Here is a 17,768-nt window from a genome sequence, read left to right as displayed (position 1 = left end):
GGAAAAGCCGCAGGATTGGGCAAGGGAGGCATTTCGCTCCACTCCGACAGAATAAGCAGTTTTTGAGGCTGCTGCCCCGCTTCCTATCGATGGGATCCCCGTGGAGCGGTTCTCTCCTCCACGTGCTGCACGGGGGGGGGGCGGGGGGGGAGGGGAAGAAAACCCCCGGTGTGATCCCTCAACGCCCAGACCAAATGCAGAGACCTCAGCAAAAAGCCAGGCGGCAAGGCTCAAACAGAGGGAGACGAAGAATTAACTTGCTTTGAGAGAGAAAGGGCATGAAATGCAAAAGGCCTCATGCCCCGTAAAGACCCATCAGAAACGAGTCGGGGAGGAAAGCAGTGTGTGCGCTGAAGGTGCGAGGCTGGAACACACCAGCCAGGCGTCCCCAGACGGAGGGTAACCAGGTCTGCCAGACCACTGTGGTGACTGCCAAACCGAAAGTGACCCAGACGTGGCTATATGTGTCATCGTCTCTGCTGCAAATGAGATGGGAGTGAGGGGAAAGGTGCCCAGCGGGTACCGGCCAGGAAAAGGAGGGCCTGAGGAGCTAGCAGAGACCTTACAGATCAAGATCGCACAGTCCGGCTCCCAAATTGACAGATGGGGAAACTGAGGACGGTGACTTGGCTCTGGCCACCCAACTCTTCCCCCTGCGGAGGAGGGCTGGCCAGTGCTGGTTGTCAAGATCACTGTTAAGTGCCACCTGGACACAGCACCAGCAAGTACGGAATCACAGCTTGAGAATGTAGTACCTCCTTTTCTATTCTCTTCACATCCTTCTGATTGCTCCTAGGAGAAAGTGTCAGCTTGGCACAGGTGTGCTTTCAACACGCCCCTGACACTTGCTAACCACCCTTTATCACAAGGAAGCATCATCCTCCAAGCTTTGAGCAGCATCTGGCTAGAATCTCCTACCTTGCTCTGTTTCATTGTATGTATTTTCATGGTTACCTAATATTTATGGCAAGGGACATTCCCTATTAAAGATGTGATATAAAGTTTCTTCTCTTAAAAATTGTTATTTTTATGGGAGCCTGTTTCTTTTTAAATGAGTACGTCATATGGATAATACAAGGACAGAGCAAAAATCATGAAGGTGGAACATGACGTTTGGGAGGACATTCAGACCATCAGGGAGAGTTCTTGATTGACCCCCTCCCCGGGGAAGGCAGTCAGGGAGGATAGTTCATGCTCAGACCAGTCGGATCTTTCACATCCTCAGGGATGTGCTTTGAGCTGCTGCTAAACTAGAAAACTTCACTCCTACTACTTGAGCATTTTTATAGTTACAAATATGAAATGCCCCTTACCATCACATTTTCCCCATAGTGGACACACACCGCAAGCTTTCTCAGCTGAGGCAGGTAGAGTACAGCTCTCCCTACCAGCAACAGTGTAATTTCTACCCTGACATTGGAGAACATGCATCTTGCAAACTGTCAGAGGCAGTATCCTCTTGCTTCTCTCATCTCGAGCACATACATCCAAGGAGGATCTGAAACAAATTTTTAAAATTACTTTATTTACAAGATTTTCTTTCTTCAAAGCTGAGAATGAGAAGCGAAAGGTGAGGCTCTGGGTTCAGTGCCTCAGATGTCGTCACCTACAGCAAAAAGATGGAACAGAAATGCAAATGCCCCTCATTACTAGGGCCCAACCCCCTCCAAAATATGTTCAGAATGAACATATTTTGCTCTTTATTTACTCACAAGTTTTACAAGCTTAGATATCTAGTGTCAATGTAGTTTCATCTACAACAGATCAGATACAGCAAATTAGAAGAGAAGGCAACGTCTGCTAGCCACAGCTGGTAGACTGACGACAAAGAAGGAGACAGAAAACTAGCAAAGATTAAAACACTCAGAGGAATGGTAGTCAAATGGGACCACTGACTGCAGAAGAAAGTACCTCCTCCCAGGCCAGCAGCCCTGAGAGTTCAGGTCCATATTATAGCATTATCCACAGCTGATGACTGAATCCTCAAGGGAAAATGAACTCTATTTTTCAATGCTATGTTTAGAGTATCTATGTTTACAAAATAGTTTAGAAATATCTCCATAAAATGGGTTACTTTTTTTCGTATGTATTGGTGTTAAAATAGTGCCAACTATTTGAAATGTCACTAATAAAAACAACCACATTTCTGAATGCTGATGGGTAAGGAAACAATTACTATAGTGAAACCCTAGACAATAAGGCATTTTTGAATAGTAAACAGAATCTATATTTACTTATATATATTTAGCTCTAATGTTTACTTCTCTGACCAAGAGTTAAATTTATTTGGACATTTACATAACAGAAACAAATCCTAGTATTTCTTTTTTATCTGTTTATTTAAACTTTTTTTTTTTTTTTTTTTTTTTTGCGGTAAGCAGGCCTCTCACTGCTGTGGCCTCTCCCGTTGCGGAGCACAGGCTCCGGACGCGCAGGCTCAGCGGCCATGGCTCACCGGCCCAGCCGCTCCACGGCATGTGGGATCTTCCCGGACCGCAGCACGAACCCGTATCCCCTACATTGGCAGGCGGACTCTCAACCACTGTGCCACCAGGGAAGCCCTATTTAAACTTTAAAAAGAAGTACTCAGAAGAGCTTAAAGGGCAGAGAACTTACAAGGCCATCTATCTTGTTATCAGTATCTGATGTTAAAACTCTTACCATATTTATAAACAGGCTGCAGATAAACTCAATGAATCAGAGAAGTTGGAAAGAGGATGAAAGTGAGTCAAAGTAAACAATGATTAATAGAGAATAACAGCACAGTCAGAAGATTCTGGGCTGACCATGTCCATTTATGCTATTCAGTTTTATGTTCTCCTTCACATGAGAAGTTACTTCTTATAAGTTACCACCATAATCATCATTACCCAATGTAGATGTTCAAGGAGATGTGTTTTGGTGACCATACTAATTGAAAGCCAAGTAATTGGCTAATAATTTGTGTTTTGCTTCTTAACCTTAAAGACGGCCAGTAAGTCCTGGGGACTGGATATCTTCCATTTGCCTCTCCAGATTCACCCTCCACTCTTCTCCACCCTGCCTGGGAGGCTGACACATAGGGACCACAGCAATAGACTTCCTTGTCCTCTAGCTTCAGGGGTGTTTGATCAATGGGGGAGTCTGGCAAGAGATTGGAGGGAGAGAAGAGGGTACAATGGGGGGTTTTATGCCCCTGGCTCACTGCTGGGGATCTCTGAGGTCCCCAAATGAGGGACTCAACTCTTCCTCAACTAGCCCTCTGTCAACAGGTCTTCATAAGTGCTCCTCTCTCACGCCTTCTGGCTTGGGCATGGAGATACTCTAAACCCGAACTGCTACCAGTCCAGGAGTACTGCCCCTGGCTTGCAGTTTTCTTTACTCTGTCCACATGTCTGTAAATAGTCCCACCAGTAAACCTCCTCTTGTCCCAATTTAATCATGCCATCTGTATCCAACATCCAGCAATTACTTCAGATAGCTTTCTACAGTGGAGTGATTTCAAGTGCAGGTGGTGTTCTTAGAATGCAAATCTATAAATAAACATATTTCAAGAATCAGAAAAGCAGCCGCTTTTGTTTCTCTTGGTATCTTTAAGAGTTTATGTCTCATGGGAATTTCAGCCCTAATCTCCTCAAGCTCTAAATCCTCAGGTGACGGTTTTGTATTTTGCCCCACTTTATGTAGAGAACAAGCAATCTCAGGCAGCCCTTCAGCCTTTCTCACCAGCCAGATTAGAACACTGCCTAACGCCACCAATGGGCAGCCCTGGTGACCCAGGCAAATAACAAACAGCAAATGGACTGCATTGAAATGCAAAGACCCTTAACCCATGGTAAGTAACACATTTGAGCTAACAGAGACTAGCATCTAAGAAATCATTCCATCTATTTTTTTTTTAATTTAATTATTTTTTAACTTTTTATTTTATATTGGAGTATAGTTTATTAACAATGTTGTGTTAGTTTCAGGTGCACAGCAAAGAGATTCAGTTATACATATACATGTATCTATTCTTTTTCAAATTCTTTTCCCATTTAGGTTGTTACATAATACTGAGCAGAGTTCCCTGTGCTATACAGAAGGTCCTTGTTGGTTACCTATTTTAAATATAGCAGTAGGTACATGTCAATCCCTAACTATCCTTCCTCTGCACCTTTCCCCCAACCCAGTAACCATAAATTCATTCTCTAAGTCCGTGAGTCTGTTTCTATTTTGTAAATAAGTTCATTTGTATCCATTTTTTTTTTTAGATTCTGCAAATAAGTGATATCATACGATACTTGTCTTTCTCTGTCTCACTGACTTCAGTTAGTATGACAATCTCTAGGTCCATCCATGTTGCTTCAAATGGCATTAAGAAATCATCCCATCTATTTTAAATAAAACAGAGAAGAAGACAGAGCTTACCCACATTCATAAGGCATTTTACAAACACATCTTGAGTTCTGCAGTTTCTCCCAACGCTGACATTCAGGCACTTCCGGTGCCAAAGGGGCATCTAAAAGAAAATGATAATGGAGAGGCGATCATTAGGTGAAAAGCTTCTTCATAGCAAACAAGGTATTATTATTATTATGTTTTTAACATCTTTATTGGAGTATAACTGTTTTACAATGGTGTGTTAGTTTCTGCTTTACAACAAAGTGAATCAGTTATACATATACATATGTTCCCATCAAGGTATTATTTTAATTGTTGAACCAGGCTCTGTAATATTCTCAACTTCAACAAGTTTGTGCAGTAAAAAATAAAGTTATGAAGCATTTTACAAGAGCTAGAGCATTCCTAGGACCACCCAATTTCATTGGTCGTAATAGCTACCATTTCTTGAGCATTTACTCTCGGCCCTGCCCTTTTTATACATTGTGATATTTAATCCCCTTAATAAATGCCCATTTAAGAGATGAGGAAACTAAGAGACAGAAAAGTTAGGAAATTCATGCTAGTTAACAAATTGGTCAAGCCAGGATTGAAGTCCATGTTTGTCTGAATTGAAGGCCCATAGAGTAGGCTCCCTTTCATCAAGTACATGGGGGTTTAAAAACTGTTTGTTATGTGGACGCATTTTGCCCACTGTGCCTATAATGAGACAGAAAGCATACCATCACTTGACCTATACAAGAAGAACTCTCAGTATCTCAAGGACAACTATAATAACCTCTTACATGTAAATGTCCGAGTGGTCTCCCCTCAACAGTGACTAAATGTCTGGAGGTACTTACATTAATAAAATCCTTTCCTTTATTTTATGTTTCCTACAAACTGATAGAAAGCCAATCATCATTCCAGTTTTGACAGGAAAACACTTTGGTCCAACTTACAAGAGCATAATTTGCCATGGCCTAGGCTATGCCTGCCTACAACGTGAACAGTCTACACCACCCTGCAATTTCCACCTCCTGCCAGCTTCATTACAATGGAATTCAGTGGCATATACTTTTGCATCATAAAACTAGCTACCTGCTGGATATATCTATAAAGGTCATTTGTCTGAAGGATGTGTTTTTATGGGTGCACAAACTATGGAATACTTCCTTACTTCGGAAAACAGAAGAGCTTTAGACATGACAGGAAAATCTCATGAACAAGGAAGGCATAAACTTGTAAAAATGGTAGCAAGGTGAAGTATGCCTGCCGTGTCCAGCAAGGTCTCTAGCAAGTACTTATTCTTTAAACATTTTTCTTTGAAATGGTATTATCTTTTTTTTTTTAATATATACAGCAGGCTCTTGTTAGTCATCAATTTTATACACATCAGTGTATACATGTCAATCCCAATCGCCCAATTTGAAATGGTATTATCTTAAATGAAATGTAGTATCCTGAATTGGATCCTAGACCATGAAAAGGATGTCGGTGGAAAAACTGGTGACATATGAATAGAGTCTGTAGGGTAGTCAATAGTATGGTACTATTTAATATTAATGTCTTGGTTTTGACCAACTAAATTGTGTCAAGATATGTAAGGTGTTAATATTATGGAAAGATGGGTAAAGGGTCTATGGAAACTATACTTGCAAATTTTCTGAAATCCTAAGTAATTCCCAAATAAAATATTTTAATGGTGTTATCTAGATCAATGCTTCTCAACCAGCGGCAAATGTTTGCTCCCCAGCGGATATTTGGCAATGTCAACAGACATTTTTGGTTGTCACCCCTGTGAGCCGCTTCTGGCATCTAGTGGGTAGAGACCAGGGATTCTGCCAAACATCTGATAAGGCACAGGACAGGCTCCCACAACAAAGAATTATCAGGCCCCAAATTCCAGTAGTGCTGGGGTTGGGAAAGTCTGATCTAAATGGACCAAAACTGAAGTTCAGTGATTAAGCCATGTACATTAGTTCTGCATTATTATTAGCAGTTTATTTGCTAACTGTTCATAAGGATAGAATTTCAGATTTTAAATATTTTCTAAAAGTTATTATAATTTCTTTGCAGAAAATCACTTGTAGAATTACCTAGACCAAAGACTTTTGCATTTTAAAAGAATATAGCTTTGTTGTCTCCATGGCCTGACTAAACAAGTAAACACACTCTTAGGACCCACCTACAATATGTACGTTTACTATTTTAAAATCAAATACCTTCACATCAAGACTAAGTACTGATGCGGGTGCTGACAGCTACAGAACATGTGAGAACAGGCAGGGCAGCCGTTCCACTGGACACGCAGCCCTCCCATTCTGTCCTCTGTGATCTATTTAACACAATCAGTCACAGAGTGCTCTCTTTTCAATTGTGAAGATCTAATTCACCTAATATTCTATTCATGGAATCAACTACTTCATCTTCACCATAGAAGACAAATTTCAGCATCGAATTAAAAATTATATACTCAAGAAATAAGAATATAATAAAAAATAGAATGCAAGTGCAATTTTCTTCTTTCTTGTTTTTAATTGTTATAAACATAATATTTTCCATTTCTTAAAAAAAATGTAAAGAAAGAGGAGGTTATTTTGAAGACAAATCTATCCCGTTTTAAGTATCTCTAAAAGAAATAGCTTGGGGCTTCCCTGGTGGCACAGTGGTTGAGAATCCGCCTGCCGATGCAGGGCACACGGGTTCGTGCCCCGGTCCGGGAAGATCCCACGCACCGCGAAGCGACTGGGCCCGTGAGCCATGGCCGCTGGGCCTGCGCGTCCGGAGCCTGTGCTCCGCAATGGGAGAGGCCGCAGTAGTGAGAGGCCCGCGTACCGCAAAAAAAAATAAATAAAAAATAAAAAAAATAAAAATAAAAGAAATAGCTTGGCTTTCTAAATCTCTTCCTGCCTTAGCTTCTTAAAAGACCATTTTATACCAATGGACTTATTTACAAAACAGAAATAGAGTCACAGATGTAGAAAACAAACTTACGGTTATCGGGGGGAAGCGGGGAGAGGGATAAATTGGGAGATTGGGATTGACATTTACACACTACTATGTATAAAATAGATAACTAATAAGAACCTACTGTACAACACCGGGAACTCTACTCAATACTCTGTTAATGACCTATATGGGTAAAGAATCCAAAAAAGAGTGGATATATGTATATGTATAACTGATTCACTTTGCTGTACACCCAAAACTAACAAAACATTGTAAATCAACTGTACTTCAATAAAAATTTTTTTCTAAAATCTATTTTAATTTGCCATGCGTTCAAAATACTGGACATTTGGATTTCTACCAATAAGAACAACTTCACAAAGCACAATACTTTTCCTTCAATAACTCTGCTTTGCAGGGTTACATGTAAGTGCTTTTAAATTTTCAATTTCAATAGCACTAATAAACTCTAAGAGCCCCCAAATGAAACATACAGAACTTTATATAAATTATGATCTCAACTCTGTACTTCATAAAAGTACATTTTTAAAAATCAGGAGGAATCCAGAAATCAGCTTTTAGAAATTCTTTATTTTCTTGGCACCTTAACAAATATAAAGCTGATCTTTGATATGAAAGATTTAAGTTAAAATTTCAGAATCACCAGGGCTATTCTTGCCTTTCCTTGAATTCTGTGAGTCTATCTGTGCCATGTGCAAAAAAGTCTGTTACCCACTCTATGAACTGACCTCCTTCTTGTAGCAGGGCAGGGATGGAGGGAATGACTCCATTATGGAAGTTCAATGCCTTGAGGAACTGCCGCAAGGACTCTCATTCCCTGAGTGTACGTGTCCTTGGACAGACCCAAGAGCCACTCACCCTTTTGCACACACTGGACGTTCTTCATCTCAGGGCTCCACTTAAGGCTGGATCCGCAGAGAAATGTCGAAGGACCTTCTAAGGACCTGCCACCTGAACAGGAAAAGGTCACTTTCTCACCAACGGTGTAGAAAGGTTTGTGGGGATGACTCTGTATGCCATCCATCAGTGCAGGTAGAACGCAGGCAATTTCTAAAGAGAAAAGAGAGAAGAATACAAGGGTTACTGCTTTCCTAAACCATCTTTTTTTAAAAAAAAGTGACAGCCTTGAATGGTGCTGATACACTTGTTCTGCTTTTTCTAATTAGAGGACAAGAAGGAAGAGGTGAGTTCACTCTTAGGATGCCCTGAAAAATATATCCCAACATGCTTGGCACGTTAATTACATGAATGACTGCAGGCCAAAACAGTTCCCACTCTCTCACCCCTGCCCTCAAAGCCATGTGACAACTTAAAATGAATAAGCCTTTTGGAGTCCTGAAGTCCAGCCTGCTGTTAAAACCAGACTTTAAAAAAAAAAAAAAAAAAAAAAACCACACCAGACTTTTTACAGCTGCTACTTCTTTTCTGGTGAAGTCCCAAGAGAAATTTCCCAAGAGCTGTGTTCATTTGCATATCATTAGCATATACCCAATTAGATATTTTGCTATCTGAAATCTTTAAAGAACCACCCTTGGGCTTCCCTGGTGGCGCAGTGGTTGAGAGTCCGCCTGCCGATGCAGGGGACACGGGTTCGTGCCCTGGTCCGGGAAGATCCCACATGCCGCGGAGCGGCTGGGCCCGTGAGCCATGGCCGCTGAGCCTGCGCGTCTGGAGCCTGTGCTCCGCAACGGGAGAGGCCACAACAATGAGAGGCCCAAGTACCGAAAAAAAAAGAACCACCTTTAACCTTGCAACCATAAAAATGTTAAATCATTTTTGGTTTTCCAGTTCTATCTTTTCTTATTCCATTACACTCATTAGCTCAAATCTTCTACTTGAAAAAACAACAAGGAGAAAAATGAGAAACATGCATAGTCATGGAAAGCGAGTCAGAACTCATGATTAAAAAAAAAAATCTTGCCAATCTCTTTAGTGGACTTTGGACAATATTCTACAAAGTACTGCTTTATTTCTGCACCATTTTAACCAGAAAATCCATTCATTCATTCAAAATCAGCATTTATTGAGTGTCTATATTTTGCCAAATATGCTGTGTGCTACTAGGGACACAAAAGACTAGTCACATAATCTGCCTTCAAAAAGCTAATAATTTAGCATCAGATTTGTTTATTTCTGGCCATGACACATTTGCTGGTTTCACACTAATGCTCCCACTAAGACATATAGAAAGGCTGTACAAAGTTAAAAGAAAAAGTATTTCTGAGAGCAACAGACAACAATCAGAGCAATGGAAATTTGAAGGCCCAAGACTCTAGAAAAAGGGAAGCCTACGGGCTTCCCTGGTGGTGCTGTGGCTGAGAATCCGCCTGCCGATGCAGGGGACACGAGTTTGTGCCCCGGTCCGGGAAGATCCCACATGCCACGGAGTGGCTGGGCCTGTGAGCCATGGCCACTGAACCTGTGCGTCCGGAGCCTGTGCTCCACAACGGAAGAGGCCATGACAGAGAGAGGCCTGTGTACCACAAAAAAAAAAAAAAAAAAAAAAAAAGGAAGTCTAAAGTAGTGAGATTACAACGTTTGGTAATGCTTTTGTCCTTGAGGTTATTTGTAAATTTGAAAAAATCATTTTTGTTTAATGTGCTGAAGGGCTGCTAAACTAAGGAGAAAGCTGCAACTCAAAGGCTGAATAGCTGCATAGAGTTTTTAGCAGTCTCACAGGGCTAGGAGACCAAAACTTAGAGTCCAATCCTGTTACAAAGGAGGAGCCTCAGTAGAAATCCCATACTTTCCTTTATGATCCCTTAATGGATACAACCTAAGATAAAGGTAAACCAGACATAAACAAGCCTTGTTCTTGCCAGAAACAAACCTAAATCTTTTCTAGAGGAAGATAACATCATCCATATGTATTTTTTTACATACAAATCTGGCATTCAACCAAAACTAATCTAACATTCAAAAATACAATAGAAACATCTACAGCAGATCCAGATGATGGGGTTAACAGACATGGACCATGAAATAACTGTGATTAATATGTTGGAAAAATGAAATTAGAAGATGGAGAATATCAACAGAGAATTAGAATGTATAGAAAAGTAGACAAATGGAATATCTAGAATTGGAAAATGAAATTAAGAACTCAGTAGATGGGCTTCCCTGGTGGCACAGTGGTTAAGAATACGCCTGCCAATGCAGGGGACATGGGTTCGAGCCCTGGTCCAGGAAGATCCCACATGCCGTGGAGCAACTAAGCCCGTGCACCATAACTACTGAGCCTGCGCTCTAGAGTCTGCGAGCCACAACTACTGAGTCCATGTGCCACAACTACTGAAGCCCGCATGCCTAGAGCCCATGCTCCGCAACAAGAAAAGCCACCACAATGAGAAGCCCGCTCAAGGAAGAGTAGCTACCACTTGCCGCAGCTAGAGAAAGCCCGCACACAACAACGAAGACCCAACACAGCCAAAAAGAAATAAATAAAATAAATAAATTTTTTAAAAAAGAACTCAGTAGAGTTCTTGAAAGCAGACTGTCACAACTGTACAGAGAATTAATAAACTAGAATATAGATCAATAGAAAATATTTAAAATGGAACAGAGAGAGAAAAAATGATGTAAAACAAAGAAATGTAGGGAACTCCCTGGCAATCCAGTGGTTAGGACTCAGCACTTTCACTGTCTTGGGCCTGGGTTCGATCCCTAGTTGGGGAACTAAGATCCTGCAAGACACAGGGCATGGCAAAACAAAACAAAACAAAACAAAGAAATATATATATATATATATATATATATATATATATATATATATATATATATATACACACACACGTATGTATATGTATATACATTCTAAAAAATGTATAATTTGTGTCTCATGAGGAGACGTGAGCAAGAATGAGACAGAGCAATATTTGAGGACAAAGGTGAAGAATTTTCTAAAACTGACAAAAGACATTAAAGCATAGGTTCAAGAATGCTTTGAAGATCAACCAGGACAAAGACAAAGAAAATCACACCTAGGCACATCAGAGTAGAGTTGCTTCTGGAAAAGAAAAAAAAAAAAACTTAAAAGCAGCCGGACCAAAAAAATACAATTTCCAAAGGAGAAACAATAAACTTGAAAGTTGAGTTCTCACTAAAAAACAATGAAGTCAGAAGGCAATGTAATAAAATCTTTAAAGGTTTTAAAGAAAATAACTGCTAACTTAGAATTCCTTATCCAGTAAATCTATCCTTCAAAACTAAAGATAAAATAAAAACGTTTTAGATGAACAAATACTGGGACAGCTTTTCACCAGTAGATACACAATAAAGAAAAAGAAGCTCCAAGCAGAAGTATCTTACTAATCTTTTAAAAGAACTAAATTTTGGCTTTAATACTCTTATCTAGGGAATATTTATATTCTATTTCGGCAATATTGATAGTTTATTTCTTCCCAGGGACTCTAGGGCAGAGAGACAGAAAGACAGACAGAAACAGAGAGAACAGGAGAAGATCTTACAAGTCAGTAAGAAAAAGACTAACAAACCAACAGAAAAAATGCCCGAAAGATTAGACAGCCATTTCACCAAAAAAAGTATCCAAATACCCAATAAATATATGAAAACAGGCTTAATATCATTAGTCATCAGAAGAAATACAAATTTTAAAAGACAAATTAAAAAATAAGATATTACTACACACTCACCAGTATAGCTAAAAAAAAAAATTTGAGATAGACAATATCAAGTGTAGGTAAGGATACAGAGCAATCTTGACTTCTCAGATTCTCTCTGGGATGTATATTGGTACAACCACTTGGAAGACTGGTAACACCTACTGACTCTAAATGTATGTATACCTGACAACTCAGAACTTTTACTAATATGTATGTACTCAAGAGAATAAAATGTACCTGTGTGCACTAGGACTTTCCTCACATAGCCTAGACCAACTGATACAGGACAAATACATCCCTGTAGCTCTGTCTATCCATCTGCTGAAGAATCTTATATTGTAGTACAGCTGAGACAGAAACCAGAAAATAGCGTTAGGGTGATACAACATGCAGAAGCACTTACTCAGATGCCTACATCTAAACAAAATAGGATCAAAAGCATTTAAGGAAGTAGACTGTGGTAAACCCCTGGTAATTAAACTCTAAAGAATATCCTGATGGTCTTAACCAGAACTGAGCTCCCTGACCTATTCTAATTTGCACCAGAAACTTTAAAATTGCAATAAAATGTGCCTCACCTAACAGGAGCACTAGCAACTAGAGAAAGCTGAGGGGTTTTTCAAGATATTCCTGAAATTTGGACAGGATCAAATAAGCCTTTCAGGAAAGGGAGATCAAGACATGGGCATGTGGTAAGAGGTTATTTATCCTGATTTATTCCTTTCCACACTATTCTTTCATCTTATATACTATAATCAAGGCCACTCACTCTGACAATACATTTTCCCAAGAAGCCACTGTAAATTTTCTCCACATCTGGCAACAGGGTCTCCAACAAGAGAGTATCCTTCATTGCAAGTATACACTATGTTTTTCCCAACAGGAAACATGGCACCTTCATCCTAAATAGAAATAAAAGATGGAGAAAGGAAGAATATCTCTTTTGCATTGACAAAATGTTTCTTTAGATATATTCAGCCTATAATTCATGACTTCTTTAATTATCAGGCAACCTACATTCAAATAACTCATTTTGAAAATTGTCTGTAAAATTATTTTTTCCTGTAGAGTCCTAGCCAACAACACTGGTACCACCATTAACTGAATTAAAGCTATTAATGCCACTGTACTATAATTTATTGACAGCTCCCCCAAACCAAGCATTATACTAAACATTTTACTAAAGTTACTTTAGTGGACACTGCTCAGGTAACTTCTATTATACTTTCAGGAAAGTATCGGATTTTGGAAATGTCCTTGTCAGTCAGCTCTTCCTAGTGAGGTGTTATGGGCTGTCCATTGGCAATACTGGCCAATAAATGTCATTATGAACAGGCAGAAATGTTCAAATGTCCTATCAACATGTTCACGAAAGTTTGAGGTTCCCACTGATGACTTTCAGGGGAAGCATGATGTTGATCTTCACCCACTACCCTTCCCAGCCCCATCCTGTAAGGGAAGTGATGCTGAGGCTGAGTCAGATTCAAGGACATGCCATTAGCCTATAATGCCAGGAGGTGAGATTTCATTGTGAAGCAAGGAAGAATCTGAAGTCTGAACCTTGAGGGAGTCATCATTCTTGTTTGGTGTCTCTCTTGGTTCCTTTCCTTATCCATCTAGCTCTTGGCTACTCAAGAAGATGGGGAAGAAATCTGGCCTGGGAGAGGGCGTGGAGCTGGACCAGCTCTGCTGTAGGCAATAGAACAAAATTCTGTGGCGTCTTCTTCTCACAGACAGTCTTGCTCCTCCTGGCCCAGTCTGGCTCCAACATGAGAGTTGGTAGGAAAAAGAGCACCTAGATTGGCATTGTGATTTGAAGAAAATGGGGAAAGATATTTGATCTGCCTTGGTTCTAGCCCCTAGGCCTTCCTCTGCCTTGCAGAAGGGACTTCTATCTGAGAAAGTCTAACTCAACAGTGTCTAAACCTGGCCGTCTCTGTCAAAACCATTAGTAACAATTAAAAAAAAAAAAAAAAAAAAAAAAAAAAAACCTCTCAGGCTCTACACTAAATTTACAAAATGAGAAAAAAAAAAAAAAAAGAAGAACAAGGGGCAAGCAGCAATCTATTGTTAAGTTTCCTGGGTGCCTATGATGTCGCCAGTCCACGGGACAGTGTTTGGAACCCCCAGGTCCTTAACAGGACACCACATGCACTACAGTTGAAGACAGCAGCTTCGTGGTTTGCTGAAGTATATGAGTCTGCCTGGCCTCCTTCTATAAGCGTATTTCCTTCAGGAACTTCATGGATTGTGGTGGGAAAATATGAGTGTTAGAGATTCTAGGTTCACTTTCTCTCTCTCTCCATAGAGAGAAATTTCCCCAAATGTAGGTACTGTTGTTAGAAAGATAATTTGAAGGTCATGTGAGTTGAGGAAGATGTATGTGTAAAACATACATACACATCTCCCAACAGTACCTACATTGGGGCAAATTTCAGCAAACCCTCAGTGAGTATACGTTCAAGGGCCTGGCATTTGAGAGGCAAATTCTTCACGGAGAAACCAAGGCTGGTGGCATTGAGAAAATCCTGATGAACAATAGCTCCTGTGTACCATGAAGAGATACTTCCTGGTGTTTGGAGCCAAAGTCTCATCATAAGAAGGAGTGAGAAGAGCACACGAATTAATATGGCCCCAAAGCCACGTTAATTTCCCAGAATGACAAATGGCAGATGACTTGTGTTCCTTCCTGAACAAGAAAATTGCTCAAAGTATAATACAATGACCCATATCGCACCAGACACTGGCTAAATGTCTTACTGGCCCCTGGAATAAACCTAATGCTTTACCCCAACCCTTGTATTTATGAAAAATTTTAAAAGACTCCTTGCAGTGAAAAGAACCAGGTAAGTTCTCTATGCTGAAAAACTTGCTTATAGATTCCTACTTTCGTGTTCAGAATGGAAATGTTTAGCTACCCTCTGGCATGATTACATTTCTAATTCATTGGGTGGTGATATTGATTTCCTTTACCGCAGGAGATATATTACCTCCTAAAGAATTCTAAGCGCCTTGGGCCAAAGAACAAAACTCACAAACTAAAACACACACATAAAATGTTTTTAGCACTGTTTCATCATGGAAGGAGGAAATAGATTATGACATCAGTAGAGAGCTAGAACTTGGAATGAACAGTGTATGTAAAGGAAAAAAGTATCTTTTATAACCAACTTGAACATATCCGTCTTTCAAGGCAGGAGGTGATGGACAGAATTCTGTTGGAACCAAAGACAAAGGAAAACAATGTGGTTCAAGCAATCTGAAAGGAAAAGGAAACAAAACATAATTAACATGATGGATTTTCCACAGTTTAACAAATATTTTACAGCACAGTGAATTTTTCATTTGCATCTGAAGGGACTCCATCAAGTAAGTAGTGGACACTGCTCTGTGATGTGATGTCTTTGTCATTCTCAGAATAAAATATCTGATCACATCCCATGATAGAAAACACAAACATCAACTCAAGCTTCCAAAAGATAACTACCAGATCAGTAGTATGGAAAACAAACAAAGCAAAGAAAAAGAAATAAAGCCATTGGACAACACATACGCTTTATGTGATTCCTAGAGGTCACCTGTCTCACATCCACTTTTCCTTCTGCTATTTGGTTCTTAAATACCTTTAACACAAAATTAATTCTGTATTGAAAATAAGGTACTTCAAGTTCCTGATCCTGTGAGAGAGGTAACACAAAATAATAACTATTTTTGACTGAGTGCTTACTATGTGCTAGGCACCTTGGCAGATGTTCGACAAATGTGCCTCAGCTCAATTCACACTCACAGTAAACCCATGAGATATGTGGAGAAAGGCTCAGGAAGTTTGAATAACTTGTCCAGGGTTATAGAGTAAAAAATACCAGGGATGGATTCATGTCTAGCTAAGCTCCTAAAATCATGCTATTTCTTTTTTTCTTTTTTTTTCGCCGCAGCCTCTCCCACCGCGGAGCACAGGCTCTGGACGCGCAGGCCCAGCGGCCATGGCTCACGGGCCCAGCCGCTTCGCGGCATGTGGGATCGTCCCAGACCGGGGCACGAACCCGTGTCCCCTGCATCGGCAGGCGGACTCCCAACCACTGCGCCACCAGGGAAGCCCAAATCATGCGATTTCTACCACTCACAAGGCAATCTCTAGGGGAGCTCACAGTAATTGAAACCAAGCAGGGCCCTGTGGGGCTCCAAGGCACAGAGGCCTTTTTCTGTTCCCCATTTCTTATAGGCAAGACTCCAGCCTCCATGACCTTCCCTGAGTTCCAAAGGGCAGATTTGAACAGTTGCTAATCAAGGAACCACCTGAGGCAAGATTAAAGGGAACAGAGAGACTTCCCTGGTGGTACGGTGGTTAAGAATTCACCCTCCAAGGCAGGGGACTTGGGTTTGATCTCTGGTCAGGGAACCAGATCCTGCATGCTGCAACTAAGGAGCACACATGCTGCAACTAAGGAGTACACGTGCTGCAACTAAGACCTGGTGCAACAAGGATAAATTAAATAAATAAAAATTAGAAATAAACGTTTAAATATTTTTTTTTTTAATGTTTCATTGCTGAATCATACTCCTGGGTTAGAGTTGTTTATGACACACCCCACTCTTTAATAGTGTCCTTATTAACCTTTTCTGATCTGGCATTGGCAAAAATTCTAGAAAGATGATTTGAAGATCATGTGAGTTGAGGAAATGTGTAAGATGCTTGGGTGTCTGGTATTAGCATAGGGAGGTGAGATAAGGTGACTTATTCCTGGATCTTCGGTGCCTCGTAATCCAACAATAACCAATATCTCTTGGCTGAGGAAGCTGGCAGACATATGAGATTCTGGTAGGAGGAGAATGTTGCCTTCAAGGGCACAGATCTCTGGGAAGAAGATGGTCTCTGAGGACACCTCTCCCTCCATGGGCATATTTCCTCTGCCTGTAGACATGAAGCTGGATGGACAGGAGCATCCTAAGGGGAGCACTGAGCGAATTCTCACTCTTCTTGGTGCTCACAGGAGAGGAAATCTCCTCCTCCTCCTTAGTACAAAAAGGAAAATTATGCTTAATACTTCACATCTCTGAGTTTCCTCAGTGTGTGGCAAGAATGTGAGGAACTCAGCTCAGAAGGAGGCGACATTCACAGGCTATTTGTAAGGCTTCCCCTCAGATTTCCTGTTTCTGGAGTGGAGATAATACTGGTGTACAGTGACCTCAGAGGCACTGCTGAAAATCATTGTTTAATGATGGATGTCATTGTTATCATGATTATGATGCCAAAATCTCGGCATCTCTGTACACCAATGCCGAATCAAGTCTCAGAGACAGTTTTGGGTGAAGTAGAAAAGGATAGCTTAATTACTTTGCCAGGCAAAAGGGGACACAGCGGGCTCCTGCCTCGAAAAGCTATGTGTCACCCACCACAGAGGATTTGATGAGGGGTTTATAACAACAGTCCAAGGGTGGGGTTGCTGACAAGATCAGGGTGTGTGCAGGGCTTGTCCTCCCTCCTCTCCACCGGTCGGGCTCCTAATCTTGATGAGCTCCTCTGGTCCCTCCTACCAGAATCCCATATGTTTGCCAGCTTCCTCAACCAAGAGATATTGGTTATTGTTGGATTACGAAGCACCCAAGGAATAAGGAATAAGGCATCTCACCTCCCTATCCTAATACCAGATACCCAAGCATCTTACACGTTTCCTCAACTCACATGACCTTCAAATTATCTTTCTAGAATTTTTGCCAATGCCTGATCAGAAAAAGTTAATAAGGACACTATTAAAGAGTTGGGTGTGGCATAAACAACTCTAACCCAGCGGTATGATTCAGCAACGAAGCTTTTTTTTTTTTTTTTAATAT

The 17,768-nt window shown here is 40.6% G+C and overlaps 1 protein-coding gene across 1 annotated transcript in view; it reads right to left on the bottom strand.

The window, feature by feature from the left end:
- Positions 1-17,768, bottom strand: part of C7 (complement C7) — a 53,653-nt gene that overhangs the window by 1,379 nt on the left and 34,506 nt on the right. The window contains exons 13-17 of the mRNA XM_059063455.2: positions 15,108-15,195; positions 12,706-12,838; positions 8,173-8,364; positions 4,390-4,480; positions 1,314-1,498 (exon numbers count right to left, since the gene is read on the bottom strand). Of these exons, the coding sequence (XP_058919438.1) occupies positions 1,314-1,498; positions 4,390-4,480; positions 8,173-8,364; positions 12,706-12,838; positions 15,108-15,195 (689 nt within the window). The remainder of the gene's footprint in view (positions 1-1,313; positions 1,499-4,389; positions 4,481-8,172; positions 8,365-12,705; positions 12,839-15,107; positions 15,196-17,768) is intronic.

This window comes from Kogia breviceps, chromosome 4 (genome assembly GCF_026419965.1).
Source record: "Kogia breviceps isolate mKogBre1 chromosome 4, mKogBre1 haplotype 1, whole genome shotgun sequence".
Taxonomy (NCBI): Eukaryota; Metazoa; Chordata; class Mammalia; order Artiodactyla; family Physeteridae; genus Kogia; species Kogia breviceps.
The sequence above is the reverse complement of the archived record's forward strand: the minus strand, read 5'-3'. Positions and strand labels throughout refer to the sequence as shown.